General features: G+C 35.5%; 1 protein-coding gene across 2 annotated transcripts in view; it reads left to right on the top strand.

Annotated features, from left to right (window-relative positions):
* Positions 1–17,784, top strand: part of LOC128985611 (elongation factor 1-gamma-like) — a 47,113-nt gene that overhangs the window by 26,339 nt on the left and 2,990 nt on the right. For both annotated transcript variants that reach the window (XM_054405254.1, XM_054405253.1), the window contains one exon: positions 8,882–9,051. In XM_054405254.1, coding sequence (XP_054261229.1) covers positions 8,882–9,051 — 170 coding nt within the window. The remainder of the gene's footprint in view (positions 1–8,881; positions 9,052–17,784) is intronic.

The raw sequence follows: 17,784 nt of genomic DNA, 5'->3' as shown, positions 1-17,784 counted from the left end.
TGGTTGATGATTGTATTAATTAATGGTTTTTGTTCATTACGACATTACGATAAATTTGTTTACTGTGTTTCAGAACTTCCGTGTATTTTAGCTTAATTTCGTACCGTAGAGGTTTAATTGTTTAGTAGGTACCAATTAAACTGAAAGTTCAATGTTTTCATATTATTTTCTTATAATACTTATGGCATTTATATAAGATCGAAATCACAAACTTATTTTATTATTTAAGTTATTTTGACGATTGCAATGCATGTTATATCATGTTAAAGGCAATAAAGACATTTCATTTAATTGGCCGTTGTACAGTTAAATAAAAACCCCTTTTCATGATTTTTAAAATTGCATTTTAATTACTTTGGGCTAGTTAGCTGTTAAAAGTAGAATGTATAGCAAAAAAATAACATTTACTGTATCTTCATTGATACTGACATTTTGAAATACGGCAGTGTACGATTATTTCGTCGTACAAGGTTGGCAACGCTCTGTGCAGTGGGCGCTGCCGGGTTAGCGACTTCCAGAGTTAGCGAATTCCGCCGCGAGACAAAATCGAGTTAGCGGGCTCCGGAGATAGCCAATTCCTGACTGAGACGGTTAGCCGGTTCCTGAGTTAGCCAGTTCCAACACACGACCGAGTTAGCGAGTTCCTCAGTTAGCCAATTCCTACGTCTCGTTGTAACCAATAGTTGTTTTTTAGCACCATTTTTAGAACAAGAATGTTGTAACTAATAATTATATTAAGTCGTTAACCATTAATGTCCCCCTCTACCTTTCTGTCCCCTCAACCCCAAATTTGTTGTCACTCTCATTCTCCCCTACCCTCCCTCTCAACACCACGTGTCTTTCTTTAAATTTCTCTACCTCCATCTCTTGTATCTTTCTTCGCTCTGCACCAACTGGCTGATTATTGCGTTCTATTCATGGAATGTGCCTTAAGGATTTTACGGTCTTGTGCTTTCCTGCATGTATAGATCCAAGCAATGTTAAATTTATTAATGGTGTCGTATTAATTGCAGGCCCACTTTTATAAACGGGCAGACTGGGCATATGCCCAGGGGCGCCGGCGGTTGGGGGGCGCCCTCAACTACCGCCCGCACTAGGAAAAATTGGTTTTGATCAGCCGGGATTTCAAAAATATAATGGGTGTTTTCAACTTGTAGTTAAGTGATTTTCCCTTTTTGAAAAAGTAAAAAAATGCAACAAAATTTAAAATACTCGACCTTCACATTATACCTCGTGTAGTCAGGGAAAGGCAGGCAGCAGTGTGAACCGGGCGCACTCACTTTACTAGTACTATCAGAGGCAGGGCGGTAGGCCTGCATGGTGGAAGGAAAATACATGGATGTGCTATTCCCGTTATATGCTGACGTCACTCAGATTGCAAACACTATTTTACCATTTAGAAAAATTATAAAAATATTAACAATCAAATCAAAACAAATATATACAATAACCATAATAAATAATATGGGTTGGTGTAATATGGCAATACACCAGCTGATTTTTTGTTTGCAATTTGGGTGACGTCAGCAAATGACGGGAATAGCACACCTATGTATTTTCCTTACACCACGGTAGGCCTGTAGACTACAGCTGTTGATGTGCCCCTCCTCTCCCTACCACCCACCATCGCCACACCCACCCCCATGCACAAGTCACAACTTACCGCGCGGCGCCAGTCAGTACAGTAGGCTACTGCTTATGCTTAGTCAGTAGTCAGTAGGTTGTGTTCGTGTTGTGCCTGCTGCACAGTCATAAAATCAGTCACAACACAACCTAAACTGTGACAGTCACTAGTCAGTGTTGACACTCACACTGCAGTTAGTGAACCAGTAATAAATAAATAGAAGTTTGATACAAGTAGGACTATAAACAGTGAAAAATGCATAAAAACCTAGTGGAGCCAAGAACCGCAAGCGGTTGGCTCAAAGAAAAGAAAGTCAAGAAGTATTTTTAAAGAAAGTGAAGTGTACTAACCAGTTTTTCACTGCTTCTGAATTGAAAACTCCCTCCCGAAACGAAACTGGTAAAAAAAAACACGCTAATGTATAAATATATATATGCATAGGCCTACATAGTAGAACCAAAGATAAAACATACTCCCTTAGTAGAACCCCGTTCAATACGTGTGAAATGAACTGCACACTGTACTGTACTGAACAGTAATCAAATCATTCAAATCACTGCGTAGTGCATTAAGCTATTGGCGCAGGGCAAGAGGCATTTGCATATAGGAACTGTCAAGATCATTGCACTTACCCCAACCCACCTGCTGTAGATTTCGGCAAACTGATGAGTCAACCACCTTCCCCCTTCCCCTCCCTACACGGCTGTGGTCAAAACCATTTTAGTTATGTATATATAAGGGGGGGGGGGCGCTGCTTTTGGGTTTGCCCAGGGCGCCACTGACCCTTAACGCGGCCCTGATTAATTGGCTACAAAACCTTGTGTACTGGCTAGAAAAGGCACAGGGTGTCTACCAACCGGGAAATCCGGGAATTGTACTTAATTTTTTACTGGCCATGAAATGTACGGGAATTGTACTTAAATGCCAGACAATGTCCTTAAATTTTGAATGGGCCATAATTTTATCAATCACTAGTTGGTTAGGAGCACATAAAAGGTTTATCAGATGTTTGTTTACATTTTCATAATTTATTACTAGAGTAATTCTCCTTTTTAGTGTAGCGGTGAACGATTTGAGGCTAAATGGCTCCACCCTCCTATTCGCTGACGACACCACTCTGATATCTAGAGGAAGCGACATTGAGCAACTGCATATTGAAGCTGACCATCTTTTGGAGCTGGCCAAGAACTGGTTTACAGCAAACCGCCTGAAATTAAATGCAGCTAAGACTCGGTCCTTGCTCTGCACACTGAAGCCACAAACCGAAAGAGATGAGGCGGTTTAACTTCTAGGTTTCTGGTTGGATCCCAAACTAAGCTGGAGCTCACATATTGATAGGGTATGCGCACGGCTATCTAGGGTTATTTGCCTCCTAAGGAAACTTCGGAACATCATCCCGAAGCAATTCTTGATAACTGTGTACCATGCTCTGTTTCATAGCCATCTTATGTACGGCTTGGTACTTTGGGGTCATTCACCAGCAGCACAGGACATATTATTGCTCCAGAAAAAAGCTGTAAGAATCATAATGTCAGCCGACTACAACGAACATTGTAGGCCCCTTTTTAAAGATCTGGGCATTCTTACAGTCTTCAGTCAATATGTATTGAACATCCTAATACTCCTGAAAGAGAATGTCCATCTGTTTGACCGAAGAGAAGTTCACCACCGCTATGACACCCGGCAAGCACTACACCTTGACATGCCGCGTTGTCGTCTCACCCGCACCTTCAAGAGCTATCCCCGCTATGCCATACGGCTTTTTAATACCTTGCCGGATAAGGTGCGGGATATGGAAATCACCTCCTTCAAAGCTGCCATCAGAAATAGCTTGGTGGATAGGCCACTGTACTCACTGGAGGAGCTGAGTAAAGAACCCCTAAAAGTCATATAAAAGCCTTCATTACAAATGGGGAACACGTTTTATTTACCGCCACAGCCTGTTTAAGTTGTATTGTTTATATGTATGTAAATAGTAGTGTTTATTTTTTAATGTATATAATAACGCAGTCTATCCGACATTGTCGGTCAACGACGCAGCACACAAGTATCAAGTATCAATTATGCAATAAAAACCCCATTAGCAGTCTCAAACCCATTAATATTTTATCATGACAATCAAGTACTTCCAAGAACTGTTGACTCAGTAGTAGCTTAGCTCATAAAAGTTTTATCACTTTTATTTCTTTACAACGTCTTTATTTATTACTAGAGTAATCATTATTAGATCCCAAACATAATTTTATCGTAGAAATAATGGTTTTATAATGGCTGTTAAATTTCACTTCTTACTTGTACTTTCGTCTTGAACATTCAATTTGCCTCTGGCCATTGCCTAGTGCCATAAAACTGTTTATGGTTTCATATAAAACATGTAACTAATCTACAGTCTTATTTTGTAAGTTAAACCCCTTTGTTATGGATATTTTATCTTTCAATTGACAAAACTACAAGCATTGTTGTTTGCATTAATTTTTTATCACTACGTAGGCCTACTTGGTTTCAAATTATGTCATTGCATTTTCTGTATCTTTGTACTACATTGTTGGCGTTCAGGTTTCAATTTTTTTTTATTTCCCATATTTATTTATTGTGTTGTATGCTTTAAGCAATCTAAATCTTATGAACTAGACTGATGATATTGTAGTGACTTTGCTGATATTATAACCTCATTGTTTGTTACTCAGTTTATATAGGCCCTCCTAAATAATTAGGCCTAGGCCTGGGTATTTTGCTTCTTTGAAAGAGCTGTAAAATATACTAAGAAAATGTAATTGATTCTAAGATTAACTATAATGATTGCTATGTGTCGATATTAACTTTGCAGATGAGAAGACAATAATCTTACTCTGTGCTTACTGGTAGCCGCTTACCATACCGATTTTGTACCTAGAACCGAGTTACAATATATTCATTATGCATTACAGATTTTTTTTTCAAAAGTAGTCGAGAACCTAACGTTGTGCCAGGGCGAATAATGCCAAATTAATCCGCCTGGATCGGATAAGCTATGTTATGATGTTTCCGTGACCGATGGAGATATTTAGGATTTTGTCACTATTGCAGGAGACAATGATTGCGTTTTTCTGTTACACTATAAAAGCTGTACCTAAAGTATATGTTTGTTTACTTTCAATAAGTTTCTATTTTGAAATTTAATTCTTGTCTATTATTATTTACTTTTCTCTCTGGAACAACTACAATGAAGAACAAGATAAATACAGTTTGACAAATCAGGAATATTATTCTGTTATCACACCGACTAAAGTCCTTAAAGGTACGGGAATTGTCCATGAATTTTTTATCCAGAATGTAGTAGACACCCTGAAGGCATTACATAAAGTTTCGTCATTATAACTAACATTGTTTGAAGACCTTGAAATTTATAAAAGGAGACTGTGAGAACCGTGAAAACAACGTGAAATAGTGGGAACCCTGTTATTGTATACAAATATTTCAATTCCGTGTGTGTCATAGTAAAGTCTCACACGTTCTACAGTTAAGCCTGTTCTTCCTATTAAAAACCAAATCAAGTCTATAAAACATTTAGGCCTAGTTTGCTTGGTTTTTATACTTGGTGAATTTTACACTAATTGTGCAGGTTAATTTGTGCATTTGTTTTTATACCTTCCCCATTTTTTAAAATGTTTCCTGGTATGTATATCTATTTATCAACCTCAACTACTTAGTAACCTAATTTGAACATTGGCTACAAGCTGACCTCATTCATACATTTTAACATTCATAAGTGCCCATCAGCAAAAACTGCTTTGAAATTTTAACAAGATCTCACTTATTCAAACAACTGTGACTTAGACAATTTAAAATATAGAGATACATGATTAGTTTTTTATGAAAATATGGAGGCAATAGTATCCTATTTTCTGTTATGAACTGATCACGTTCATATCTAACAGTCAAGCCGTTGCCAGCATAAATTTTACCTAATTTTCAGCTAGAATGTTTTTAGTTATGTTGTGACTCTCAGTGATGAAATTTAAACTTTAAGGAAGACAATTTAACACCTAGCTTTAACTAATCACTATGAATTTATTTAAAGTAGACCTAATAGAATGTAATCCAAGTTCTTTATCAAAAGAGTCCTCAGGTAATAACTTTAAATATGCTCATTATGATGAATAATTATTTTTCTGACACCTCTTATCTGAGTGCAATTTTGTACATTGAATGTATTTACTCATACTGATGTGAGCATATTTTTTTAAATTTGTGAGGAAAATAAATTTACATTTAAAAATAAACATCTTCCTACATTCAAGATTTTATCAAAAAGTAAGTCATGTTTTCAAAACTTCAAATGTTTTAGTGTTTGTTTTTAGAATGTAAAAGTAGTGTACGGTAACTAATAGCTTTCGGGTAATACTTTAAAGCTTACTTTGTAAATTTATTTGTCAGAGTTAAGAGTACACCTAAAACCATTTTTGTATCACTTCCTATTTAAAATCCTCTTTCAAAGGCGAATTAGTCTAAAATGGATTCTTTCGTAACTAAAAGAGGTACATTGAATTGGCAATGCTAACTCTGTAGTTAATACAGCAGAGTATTCATTTGCCATACATTTTCTCTTAAAAGATTGAGATAAAGTTGAACATTTTATTGCCTCAAGGATTAATTCTCCCATTAAAAATATCACATTAGTTGTTTAGAATTGATCCTATTAGCCTTTAGGGGTAGACAAGGACATTTTTGATAGTTCTGTGTGCATTAACCATTGTTTTGACAAATCCATTGTTTGATTGTTCAATTACTCTTAAACAATTATGTTTCATTTTGGCCCTGTAGTCCCTGTACTGTATTTAACTGGATAAAATTGTTAAACTAAATTTGACATACAGAGGTTCCTTGTTTGGGATCATATGTTCAGAGTTCATTTTCATATATGTAACACAATACTTTATCAAGGGAAATTGGAACACATCCTTGGTAAATAACTGCTTACAATGATGATACAATTATTTCTGACACCTCTTATGAGTGCTAAAAGGCACAATGATTTTTAGCCATGCTAATTCTGATGTAAGCTTGTAAATTAAATAATTCCATACAGCATTCCATACACCTATCTGTGCCTTGTACACAACATGTTGTGATTAATTGACTACACAAATAATAAAATAACTTGTAGGTTTCTTGTTAAGGTTGTTCAAAGGTTTAACTCACCTTGTTAAGATTTACTTTTTGTTAAAATTTTACCTTCATACACAACACTGTTGGGAGGATTGTTAACAGAACAATATTTTTGTTGACCATGTTAATAATTATCTGTGGGTGAAATTATACTGTACAGAGTTTGCAACACAGCAGCATTTAAAATGCTTACAATGATGATACAATTATTTCTGACACCTCTTATGAGTGCTAAAAGGCACAATGATCTTTAGCCATGTTAATTCTGATGTAAGCTTGCCAACTAATTCCATGAAGCATATTAGTACCTAACTGGGTTGTACAGACCTACGTTGTGATTATTGACTACAAAAATAATTAAATACCCCTAAAAATAACTCTAGGTTTTTTGTTGTTATTTGCATTTTGTTCCAACCCTACAAATTTGCAATCTTTGACAGAACAATATTTCTTATCAACAAATTAAATAATTTTCTGTGGCACAACAATGTTTAAAAGGCTTACAATGATGACACAATTACTTCTGACACCTCTTATGAGTGCTTAAGGCACAATGATGTTCAGCCATGCTAATTCTGATGTAAGCTTGAAAACTAACTCCTAGTAACTTACATAAACTGTGCATTATACTGTGTTGAGAAAAAACCCAATTAGATAAACTAGGTGGTTCACTGCAATGGGAAGAAATATAATGGGACCTAAGTCAAACTCTACGATTAATTTAGTGTTAAACAACAGCTAATAAGCTCACCGATAAAGTATACTTAAGACTAAATTTATGAAGTAGGCATTTTACATCCAGTAACACTTGGAAGACTTGTAATTATAATATACAGTAACTATTTCCGACATCTCATATGAGTGCTTAAAGCACAGTGATTCATCCTAATTCTGATAAGAGTGGTTAAGAGAGAGAGAAAGAGAGATCTGTACTACACACGAACACTTACTGCGTGAATGGAAGGAGGGGAGTTTAAATGAAAAATTCTATAAAACAGTCTGTTGTAGATATTTAAAACCATTGCTTACAATGATGAGATAACTATTTCTGACACCTCTTGTGTGAGTGTTTATGCACAGTGATCTTTAGCTATGCTAATTCTGACGTAAGCTCGTAAATCAACTCCAGACCCAACATTTTTCAAAGTTAAACGATTTGTTGCTTAACTACTGTATTTAATTCAAGAGTTGGATAATTTTCCCTCCTTTTATCATAGACTAAGGATGTAACATAGAGCACAAGTGTATAGGTTTTTAGGATTTAACCTAATGGGAAAGAGTCCAAACTGGCCCAAGAGACACTAAACATTACACTCTATACACAAAACATTGGAATATTTCACTGTCGGTGTCAGTGAAATATTCTAACGTGTTGTTTATCATAGTCTAGATTACATTTTTAGCATTTATTCATTTTTTATTAATAGTTTTGAATGTATGCATACTTCCACAAATCATCCAAAATCCCTTCCTTATTTCTGTTGTTCACTTTTGTAGAGTGGTTGTTGGTGGTCTCTAGTTAAAAACTAAAAAAGAATAAACAGTAGTTTACAAATTGCTTCTTCTATAGCTTATCTGCATGGCATGTGTACCACAATGATGAAAATCCATACTGATATACTAACATGGTGATGGGATAAAGGATTTTCTGAGTGGGTGTTGGGGCTTTGTGGTGGTATTTAAGCTCGATTAGATTTTAAAAACTATTATTTAATTACAATATTTCATCTCAAGGATTGATGCCATGCTACAATAATTTTGTTACCAACGGTTATTGTCAATCTGATGTTTATTATTTCAGCTTACTAGGTAAGTTTTAGTTATAAGCTTCATTCATTGCGTCCACAGATCTGATAATCAAAATTTCTTAATAAATCAGTATTTGTTTAAATTTCATCTGACTCCGAAACTAGTCTATCTGTAATAATAAAAACGTGGGTTGACATCAACAAGGCCTGTGTTCTGTTTAGTCATGTTTTCAATTCTCTACAAAGTAGTTTAAAATCACAAAAGAACACAAGAACTAAACCAGTCATCATTTATCCATTCGATGACATTAACTGGTAACAGTGTGAAATCAGCAAGCTAATATTTATGGCTTATCCGTAGCACTTTCAACATGGACGACTTCAAGAGGTGTTACTCCAATGAAGACGAAGCTAAATCCATCCCCTACTTCTGGGAGAAGTTTGACAAGGACAACTACTCCATCTGGTACGGAGAGTACAAGTACCCCGAAGAGCTCAAGAAGGTCTACATGAGCTGTAACTTAATTACAGGTATGAACGACATTACAATATATCCTAATGAGACCAATGAGGGGGCTGGCCACAAATTATGCATTTTAAGGGGTAGCGGATTTTTATCCCCCTGGGATTTTACCCCCTGGGTAAACGTGACGTCACAAACCAGGGGTAAAATTCCAGCCGCAAACTTTTGAGTTTCGCGACATCAGCTCAATGGATTAGACGCGGAATTCAACATATATTTTCATGGTTGTGAATTTAATCAGAACACGTCAAATTATAAAAACCTAGAGTGTACGGCCCGGATTTTTACCCCCGGAATTTTACCCCCTGGCCAGATATATAAATTAGTGGGAATGATTAATTATCTTCATTCTGTTTTAATATAATAGTAATCATTTTATTATTAAGTAGCCTATATTAATTTATTTGTAACATTAACTAATCAAACAGGTTTTTCATTTTAATTTTGAGATTCTAGTATTAGGATTCGATCTTTGAAGCCAACGGTTGGTTAATATTAGTGATGGGCGGATCCAAGAAAATGTCGGTACCAGATCCGGATCCAGATACACACTGTCATAAGGGCGGGTTAAAAAAAAACGTAATTAACAGAATGCCAATTTAAATCATACTTTTATTATTTTTTATCACGAAGCATCGGGTGAGATTAAAATACTAACGGGATATTTTAGAGACGAAATTATAGGCCGTTAGCTTATCATCCAGGTATAAAACTAAAAACTAGAGGTGTGAAGATATCCGAAAAATCGGGTCGGATTCAGTTCGGAAAGATACATGCCATTGCCATATATGTTATTTATCAAGAGACAAACACTGACACATGGCCTTGCCATATAAGTTATTTGCACAAAGAGACAAACACTAAGACATGACCTTGCCATATAAGTTATTTGAATTAAGAGACAAACACTTGAGACATAGTCTTGCCATATAAGTTATTTGCATCATAAGACAAACACTGAGTCATAACCTTGCCATTATAAGTTATTTGCATCAAGAGACAAATACTGAGTCATGGCCTTGCCATGTAAGTTATTTGCATCAAAAGAATAACACTGAGTCATAGCCTTGCCTTATAAGTTATTTGCATCAAAAGACAAACACTGAGACATGGCCTTGCCATATAAGTTATTTGCATCAAGAGACAAACACTGAGACATGGCCTTGCCATATAAGTTATTTGCATCAAGAGACAAACACTGAGACATGGCCTTGCCATATAAGTTATTTGCATCAAGAGACAAACACTGAGACATGGCCTTGCCATATAAGTTATTTGCATCAAGAGGCAAACGCTGAGACATGGCCTTGCCAAGTTATTTGCATCAAGAGGCAAACACTGAGACATAGCCTTGCCATACAAGTTATTTGCATCTAGATACAAACATCGAGACATGGCCTTACCAAATAAGTTTTTTGCATCAAGAGACAAACACTCGGGGAAAAACGGTCTTGTACATGGATACAGACAGCTTTGTGTTAGTAAAAAAATCAGGAAAAATCGGGGTTGTACAGTGATACAGACAGATTTGTGTTGGTAAAAAATCGGGGTGTTGTAGAGTGATACATACAGCTTTTTGTGTTAGTAAAAAATCGGTGTTGTAGAGTGATACAGACAGCTTTGTGCTAGTAAACAAATCGGTGTTGTACAGTGATACAGATAGCTTTGTGTTGGTAAAAAAATCGGGGTTGTACAGTGATACAGACAGCTTTGTGTTTAGTAAACAAATCGGGGTTGTACAGTGATACAGACAGCTTTGTGCTAGTTAAAAACATTCGGGGTTGTACGGTGATACAGACAGCTTTGTGTTAGTAAAAACATTCGGGGTTGTAGAGTGATACAGACAGCTTTGTGCTAGTAAAAACATTCGGGGTTGTAGAGTGATACAGACAGCTTTGTGCTAGTAAAAACATTCGGGGTTGTAGAGTGATACAGACAGCTTTGTGCTAGTAAAAACATTCGGGGTTGCACAGTGATACAGACAGCTTTTTGTCTTAGTAAAATCGGGGTTGTACAGTGATACAGACAGCTTTGTGTTAGTTAAAAAAAATGGTGTTGTACAGTGATACAGACAGCTTTATGTTTAGTAAACAAATCGGGGTTGTACAGTGATACAGACAGCTTTGTGCTAGTAAAAACATTCGGGGTTGTAGAGTGATACAGACAGCTTTGTGTCTTAGTAAAAAAATCGGGGTTGTACAGTGATACAGACAGCTTTGTGTTAGTTCAAAAATCGGTGTTGTACAGTGATACAGACAGCTTTTTGTGTTAGTAAAAAACTCATGGTTGCACAGTGATACAGACAGCTTTTTGTCTTAGTAAAAAATCGGGGTTGTACAGTGATACAGACAGCTTTGTGTTAGTTAAAAAATCGGTGTTGTACAGTGATACAGACAGCTTTTTGTGTTAGTAAAAAATCGGTGTTGTACAGTGATACAGACAGCTTTGTGTTAGTAAAAAAATCGGTGTTGTACAGTGATACAGACAGCTTTATGTTTAGTAAACAAATCGGGGTTGTACAGTGATACAGACAGCTTTGTGCTAGTAAAAACATTCGGGGTTGTACGGTGATACAGACAGCTTTGTGTTAGTAAAAAAATCGGTGTTGTACAGTGATACAGACAGCTTTGTGTTGGTAAAAAAATCGGGGTTGTACAGTGATACATACAGCTTTGTGCTAGTAAAAACATTCGGGGTTGCACAGTGATACAGACAGCTTTTTGTCTTAGTAAAATCGGGGTTGTACAGTGATACAGATAGCTTTGTGTTAGTTAAAAAAATCGGTGTTGTACAGTGATACAGACAGCTTTGTGTCTTAGTAAAAAAATCGGGGTTGTACAGTGATACAGACAGCTTTGTGTTAGTTCAAAAATCGGTGTTGTACAGTGATACAGACAGCTTTTTGTGTTAGTAAAAACTCATGGTTGCACAGTGATACAGACAGCTTTTTGTCTTAGTAAAAAATCGGGGTTGTACAGTGATACAGACAGCTTTGTGTTAGTTAAAAAATCGGTGTTGTACAGTGATACAGACAGCTTTTTGTGTTAGTAAAAAATCGGTGTTGTACAGTGATACAGACAGCTTTGTGTTTGTAAAAAAATCGGTGTTGTACAGTGATACAGACAGCTTTATGTTTAGTAAACAAATCGGGGTTGTACAGTGATACAGACAGCTTTGTGCTAGTAAAAACATTCGGGGTTGTAGAGTGATACAGACAGCTTTGTGTTAGTAAAAAAATCGGTGTTGTACAGTGATACAGACAGCTTTGTGTTGGTGAAAAAATCGGGGTTGTACAGTGATACAGACAGCTTTTGAAAAAATTTGAAAAAATCGGATCCATCAAAACCGGATCCAGCCCAAGAACCGGAATTTTTTGGATCCGATCCGGTGCCGGTTCTAGCTCGGATCAGTCCGATATCCGGATCCGACCGTCACTAGTTAATATTATGACGTATAAACAATCAACTGAATGATAATTGTTTCAAACATTTCTTTACAAAACAAATAAATAAAGATAGGCTACTAAATAATGAAATGTTTTTTCATTAGACTTCCAAATCCGTGGGGGTAAAATTCCGGCCGCGAACTAACTTTTGGCCACTCAGGTTACTACGTCATAGTGACGTCAGCTTTGCCCAGGGGGTAAAATTCCAGGGGGATAAAATTCCGGCCACCCCTATTTAATAGTGTTCAAAGCTTGTTTCCGAGGCCAAAACTAATAATGCACTTACCCTTTTACCTTAAAATCCATTTATAAAAAAATTTTGTCTGTTAACAATCTGTCAGGTAATACAACTTATAAAGGTTATCAGCTTTCAAATAACAATTCTCATTTAAAACTGCAATAAAGAGAGTTTGACTGTTATAAAGAAAGTGGCTCAACAGTACTGGACCTCTAAAAAGTGTCTTCAACCTAATAAAGTAAACGGTATCAGACACATACTTTCTCTCATTAGCTTGTCAACAACCTTTATCATGGGTTGGCAGTGGGAGTTGATCTATGATATTTTATAGGAAAAATCACAAAAGTCACAATAACTTTTAAACTGTAAATTTTACAGCAATAGTGGTTTGCACTAACTGTTTAGAACTATAAGGACCATAACCATTGACTATATAACACTACTAGATTGAAAACCCCATGCATTTGGTTGTGAACAAGCAATCAGCACACTCTGGCGGGAAGGGGCGATCATAGCGCTGACGTCACTGACCAGTAGGTGCTGCCACGATGTGGCGGGCAATGAAAACATAGTGCTGTCTGCTGTTACAACGCAATGAACAGACAGCCGACAGCTGAGCCATGCTACCCGCGCCCACGTGACTTGCCGGAACTGCACATCCGCTCCCCGCTCGCCTCGAATTCGTGTTGTTAGAATTGAAGCGCGACTGATCATTAATTTAACTGCTTCGCTAAGAATCTGAGATATTAGACAGGGACTCGTATCCTAATATTTATCGTGATATTTTAGTGGTTAGTGAATTTGATTGATAAAAAAGATGTCCTGTAGATATGTATGAATTTCCTATCTAATCACATTTAAAACGCCGATGAGAATAACTTAAATACAAATTTGCGTAATCAAACGCGTCATGTTGTAAATGTTTTGTTGTAAGAATTTATAATAAATATTTAATTGGAATTGAGAAATTGTGATATTTTATCAATAAATAAATAAATTGATTTATCCACATATCACAATTAAATTTTAATCTAGTAAGTATAGTAGGATACATCCACCTAACACTTTGAAACTAGTGAACGAGCTTAAAATAACGACCACACAAAACGCCCAAAGCAAATAAAAACTGCAAAATGTGCTCAGAGAAAAAGAGAAAGTGAAATGACAGAACATGGGGGGTGGCAGAGCGTTCGTTCGGTTCGGGTAAGGGCATTGCCTTCACACAATACCCGACAACCCCTAGGCTACACTATGATTTACAACATCTGTCTGCTATAGGGAAAAAGGCACCAGTTGATGTGTCAGTAATAAAGGGTGCGCCAAAAAAACCTGACGGTTTCTGTTTTGTAATAAGTCAGCTGTTATACAATCTAGAGACCTCATTGTTGTAATGAACGATTGCTTATGTTATGCCATTTTTAGGGTATGTTTGTCGAAACATCACTTCTTCGAATCTAGTGTGTCTAGTCTAGTGTGGTGTGGCACGGTTTGGAGTCATCGGACCATATTTTTTTGAAGACGAAAGGGAAAACACCGTCACTGTATACTCGGAACGCTATGTTGAAATATTGAGGGTCTTTTTGGTTCCACAACTAAGAATGTTAGGAGGGATAGACATGACCATGACCAACCATGGTTTCAACAGGACGGTGCAACTTGTCATACAGACAATTATTCAATGACAGTTTGCGTGAACTCTTAACCGGTAAAGTGATCTTTTGGTTTGGTGATGTGCCGTGGTCAGCTCGTTCCCCAGACTAATTTCGTGTGACTTTTGGCTGTGCGGATACTTAAAAAGCAAAGTGTTTGTTTCAAAATTTCGAACCATCCCTGAACTCAAGCAGTGGGTCCGGGAAGAGATTGCTTCTATTCCTCAGGCGAAGGTGACCGCGAATATGCAAAAAATAAATGGGAAGCCTGCGTTTAGGAGAATGTCATCACCTAAGAGGTATAATTTTTCATAAATGAAAATGGCATAGTAGTGCGTACAATATAACATTATTTAATACATAAAATTTTATTTTGTTCTTGAGTTATTTAGTATTAAAAAACGTCAGGTTATTTTGGCGCACCCTATATGAGACATTGCTGCTGTAAAACGGGGTTAAATATTTGATAGGCCTATGGTAAGCCTCAGTTTTAATTTATAAGTGTGATATAACTGTTACACGTCCTTTAGTTCCGTTATCGGCCAATTTTATATTTATAATAAACTATCGCCATAGGGCTCAGCCTGTGATCGATTTACTTTTTCGTTTCGATGTCCCCAGAGACCAGAACTCTATCCTTTCTCATTAAAAAATATGTATCTATACTACAGTATTATAAAACGTGGTGGTGAGAGTCAGTCTCCACTATATCACATCCATTTTTTGCAACCGCTAAAAATGTTAAACCGATGTAGTCAATATGAAGACCTATGAACGTTTTAGGTTTATTAACTACCCTTACTTGGACAAATGTCGTACGTGGAAAGTCTATTAAAACTGTGTAGTGGGGAAAATATCATAATTAATTTGGTTCTAAAACGTGTTACTATTATTATACGGACTTTAAAAAAAAATAATACTGCAAGCTAAATGTTAATTATTATTACTTTAAACGGTAGGAGTTGATCCAACTCCAGAAACGTTGAGTATCCCAAAACACAAGAAACATTGATGAAGTTCAAATAATAATAATGGTGTAACAATAGTCTTGTGAATATTTGTTTACGAAACCAGTAGGGACCTGTACAAAGTTTCTGTGTTTTGGACGATTTTGATATTGTGATATCAAATTTACACTGCTTAACGTATAATTGAAATAGCCTTCAAAATACACAGCCTTTTATAATACTATATGTTTATAAATGTTCACAAATCAATGGGAAAAAATAACCAAAATGGGTATTTGAATTTTTTACCAGCGGGAATATATTACAAACAATTAATTACAAACGACCTTCACCCCCAACATGGTGATTTATTATATCACAAGTGTGTTTCATACATAATTGAAGTTCATTACCTAAACAATATCCTTTGTTTGGTGATTTCAGAGATAGAATTATGTTATGTGATATGAATGTATGTTATGTGATTGTGGCCAATTAACAATAATTGTGTTGATAATGTTACTTCTTGTAATATTATATTGAAATACAACTTATATCGTACTATATCTCAATGAATGCACTTTGAAAAACTACGCTATTAAGTAAAATTTGTTTACTTTTAAAGTTTTAACACACATCTAAACACATCCAATAATTTGTACTTTACGTTTTCTTACCGCGGCAAGACCTGTATTTGTTTTTTTTTTTTTTTTGTTTTTTATAAGTCTCAGTTATCTTTCAGAGGTACAGTATAAGTATTAAACTTTATGGGCTTTATTTAAAAAATGATTCACATATTTCATTTTAGGTAACACATTTAATTTAATTAAATAAACACAAATGCATAGTATTTTTAATATAATTATTTAAAAACTATAAGCCAATTCAACTAACCTCCTCAGTGCCTAAAATATAAAAAATCGTCTACAATATAAACTATATTCGCGATTTAAATTATTCTTTATTAACTGTAGATATGTGCTTTGTTCTTTGTGCATGTTATTATTTATACTTTTTCATTACTATTTACACTCATTATATTCATGGTTATACGTAATAAATACTATTTTTACACAATTTTTTTAAATTTCATTTACCACTATTTCAATTTAAGTATCACATCACTTTGTAAAAAGTGTAATGCAAAATGCCTGAATTATTTTGCAATGCAGATTTGTCACATTATTTTTCAAACCAGATAACGAGAACCCCAGCGTATGCAGGAGTATATTTTCTTTTAACGCATTAAAAAAACATTTATTTGTATGCAGCAGAACAAAATTTTTGACCAGGGTGTTTTATATTTTTATACATTGGGTTGTCTGTAGCTGCCGATGTGGGGTCTTCATTTGCTAAATCATAGGGTCATAAACGAGGGATCGTACACTTTCACCGTACCCCAGCTTACAAAAGCCGAGATATCCTCGCGGTCACGTCCCTGTAGGCATTGACTATGCAGCGGGGGTGTTTTACAGTCTGGGAGATCCAAACAACAGTTTGGACTCAACAAGTTTTCTTTGTACTGTACATAAGCAAATAAGAAATCATTTTTCTGTTAATTCAATTTTATCTTTCGATTATGTGTTTGGAGTAAAGAAATTACTAACCTTCACTAAGCGTTGTTATTGTTAAAGATTTTTACGATGATCATTTTTAGAATGAATACATTTTGCACTATTTGCTTTAGAATTATAAGGACCATCACAGAAGAATTTCAATCAGAATTGATTTTTCTTTTTCAAAAATCCATTTCTCGGTTTTGTCATAGTTTTATGGGAAAATAACATAAGTTTCAAGAACTTTTGAACCGTAGTTTTTACCGGAATATGGGGCTGCACTAGATGTTGTTAAGAATAATACCCCCGCCGCAGCAAACCTGCCGTCTAAGCGAATTTCCATTTGGCTGAATTGATTTTCAATTGATCTATTTAAATAACATTAGGTTTAACGAGTACCTAGGTTTGCTGCTACAAGGAAACTAATAAAGTGTGTGTTTTAAGTAAAACAATTATTGCTTAGTATAAAATGAATATATTTGCCAAGTTTGATCAAAAGATATCCATAAACAAGCAAACTACAACATTTTACAATATTCTCCATAAGAATAACATGGGAATTTTAAATTTAAATTTTGTTTTAGTTTTCTCCGTAACCAATAACCGTACAAAAACACTTTGATATACTGAATTGTTTGTTTTTTTAAGCTCTTTAAGAAGGTTTAGAGAAAAATTTGAAAATTTTGTGTTTTGAGGGTCAAAAGTGAGAAAAACCAATTTTTACCCCATAAAACCCCCTATAAAATCCTGTTCCCATGGTCCGATCATGCTGGATCGCGAACTCATTCAAGTTTATCCCGCCTTACACCTTCAAACCAAATTTCATCAAAATCGGATAAAAATTACTCAAGTTATCGTGTTCACGGACACATATATATATAAATCTATATATATATATATATATAT

Source organism: Macrosteles quadrilineatus, unplaced genomic scaffold (genome assembly GCF_028750875.1).
Source record: "Macrosteles quadrilineatus isolate MER2022 unplaced genomic scaffold, UCM_ALF_1.0 Scaffold_2__2_contigs__length_208266976, whole genome shotgun sequence".
Taxonomy (NCBI): Eukaryota; Metazoa; Arthropoda; class Insecta; order Hemiptera; family Cicadellidae; genus Macrosteles; species Macrosteles quadrilineatus.
The sequence above is the reverse complement of the archived record's forward strand: the minus strand, read 5'-3'. Positions and strand labels throughout refer to the sequence as shown.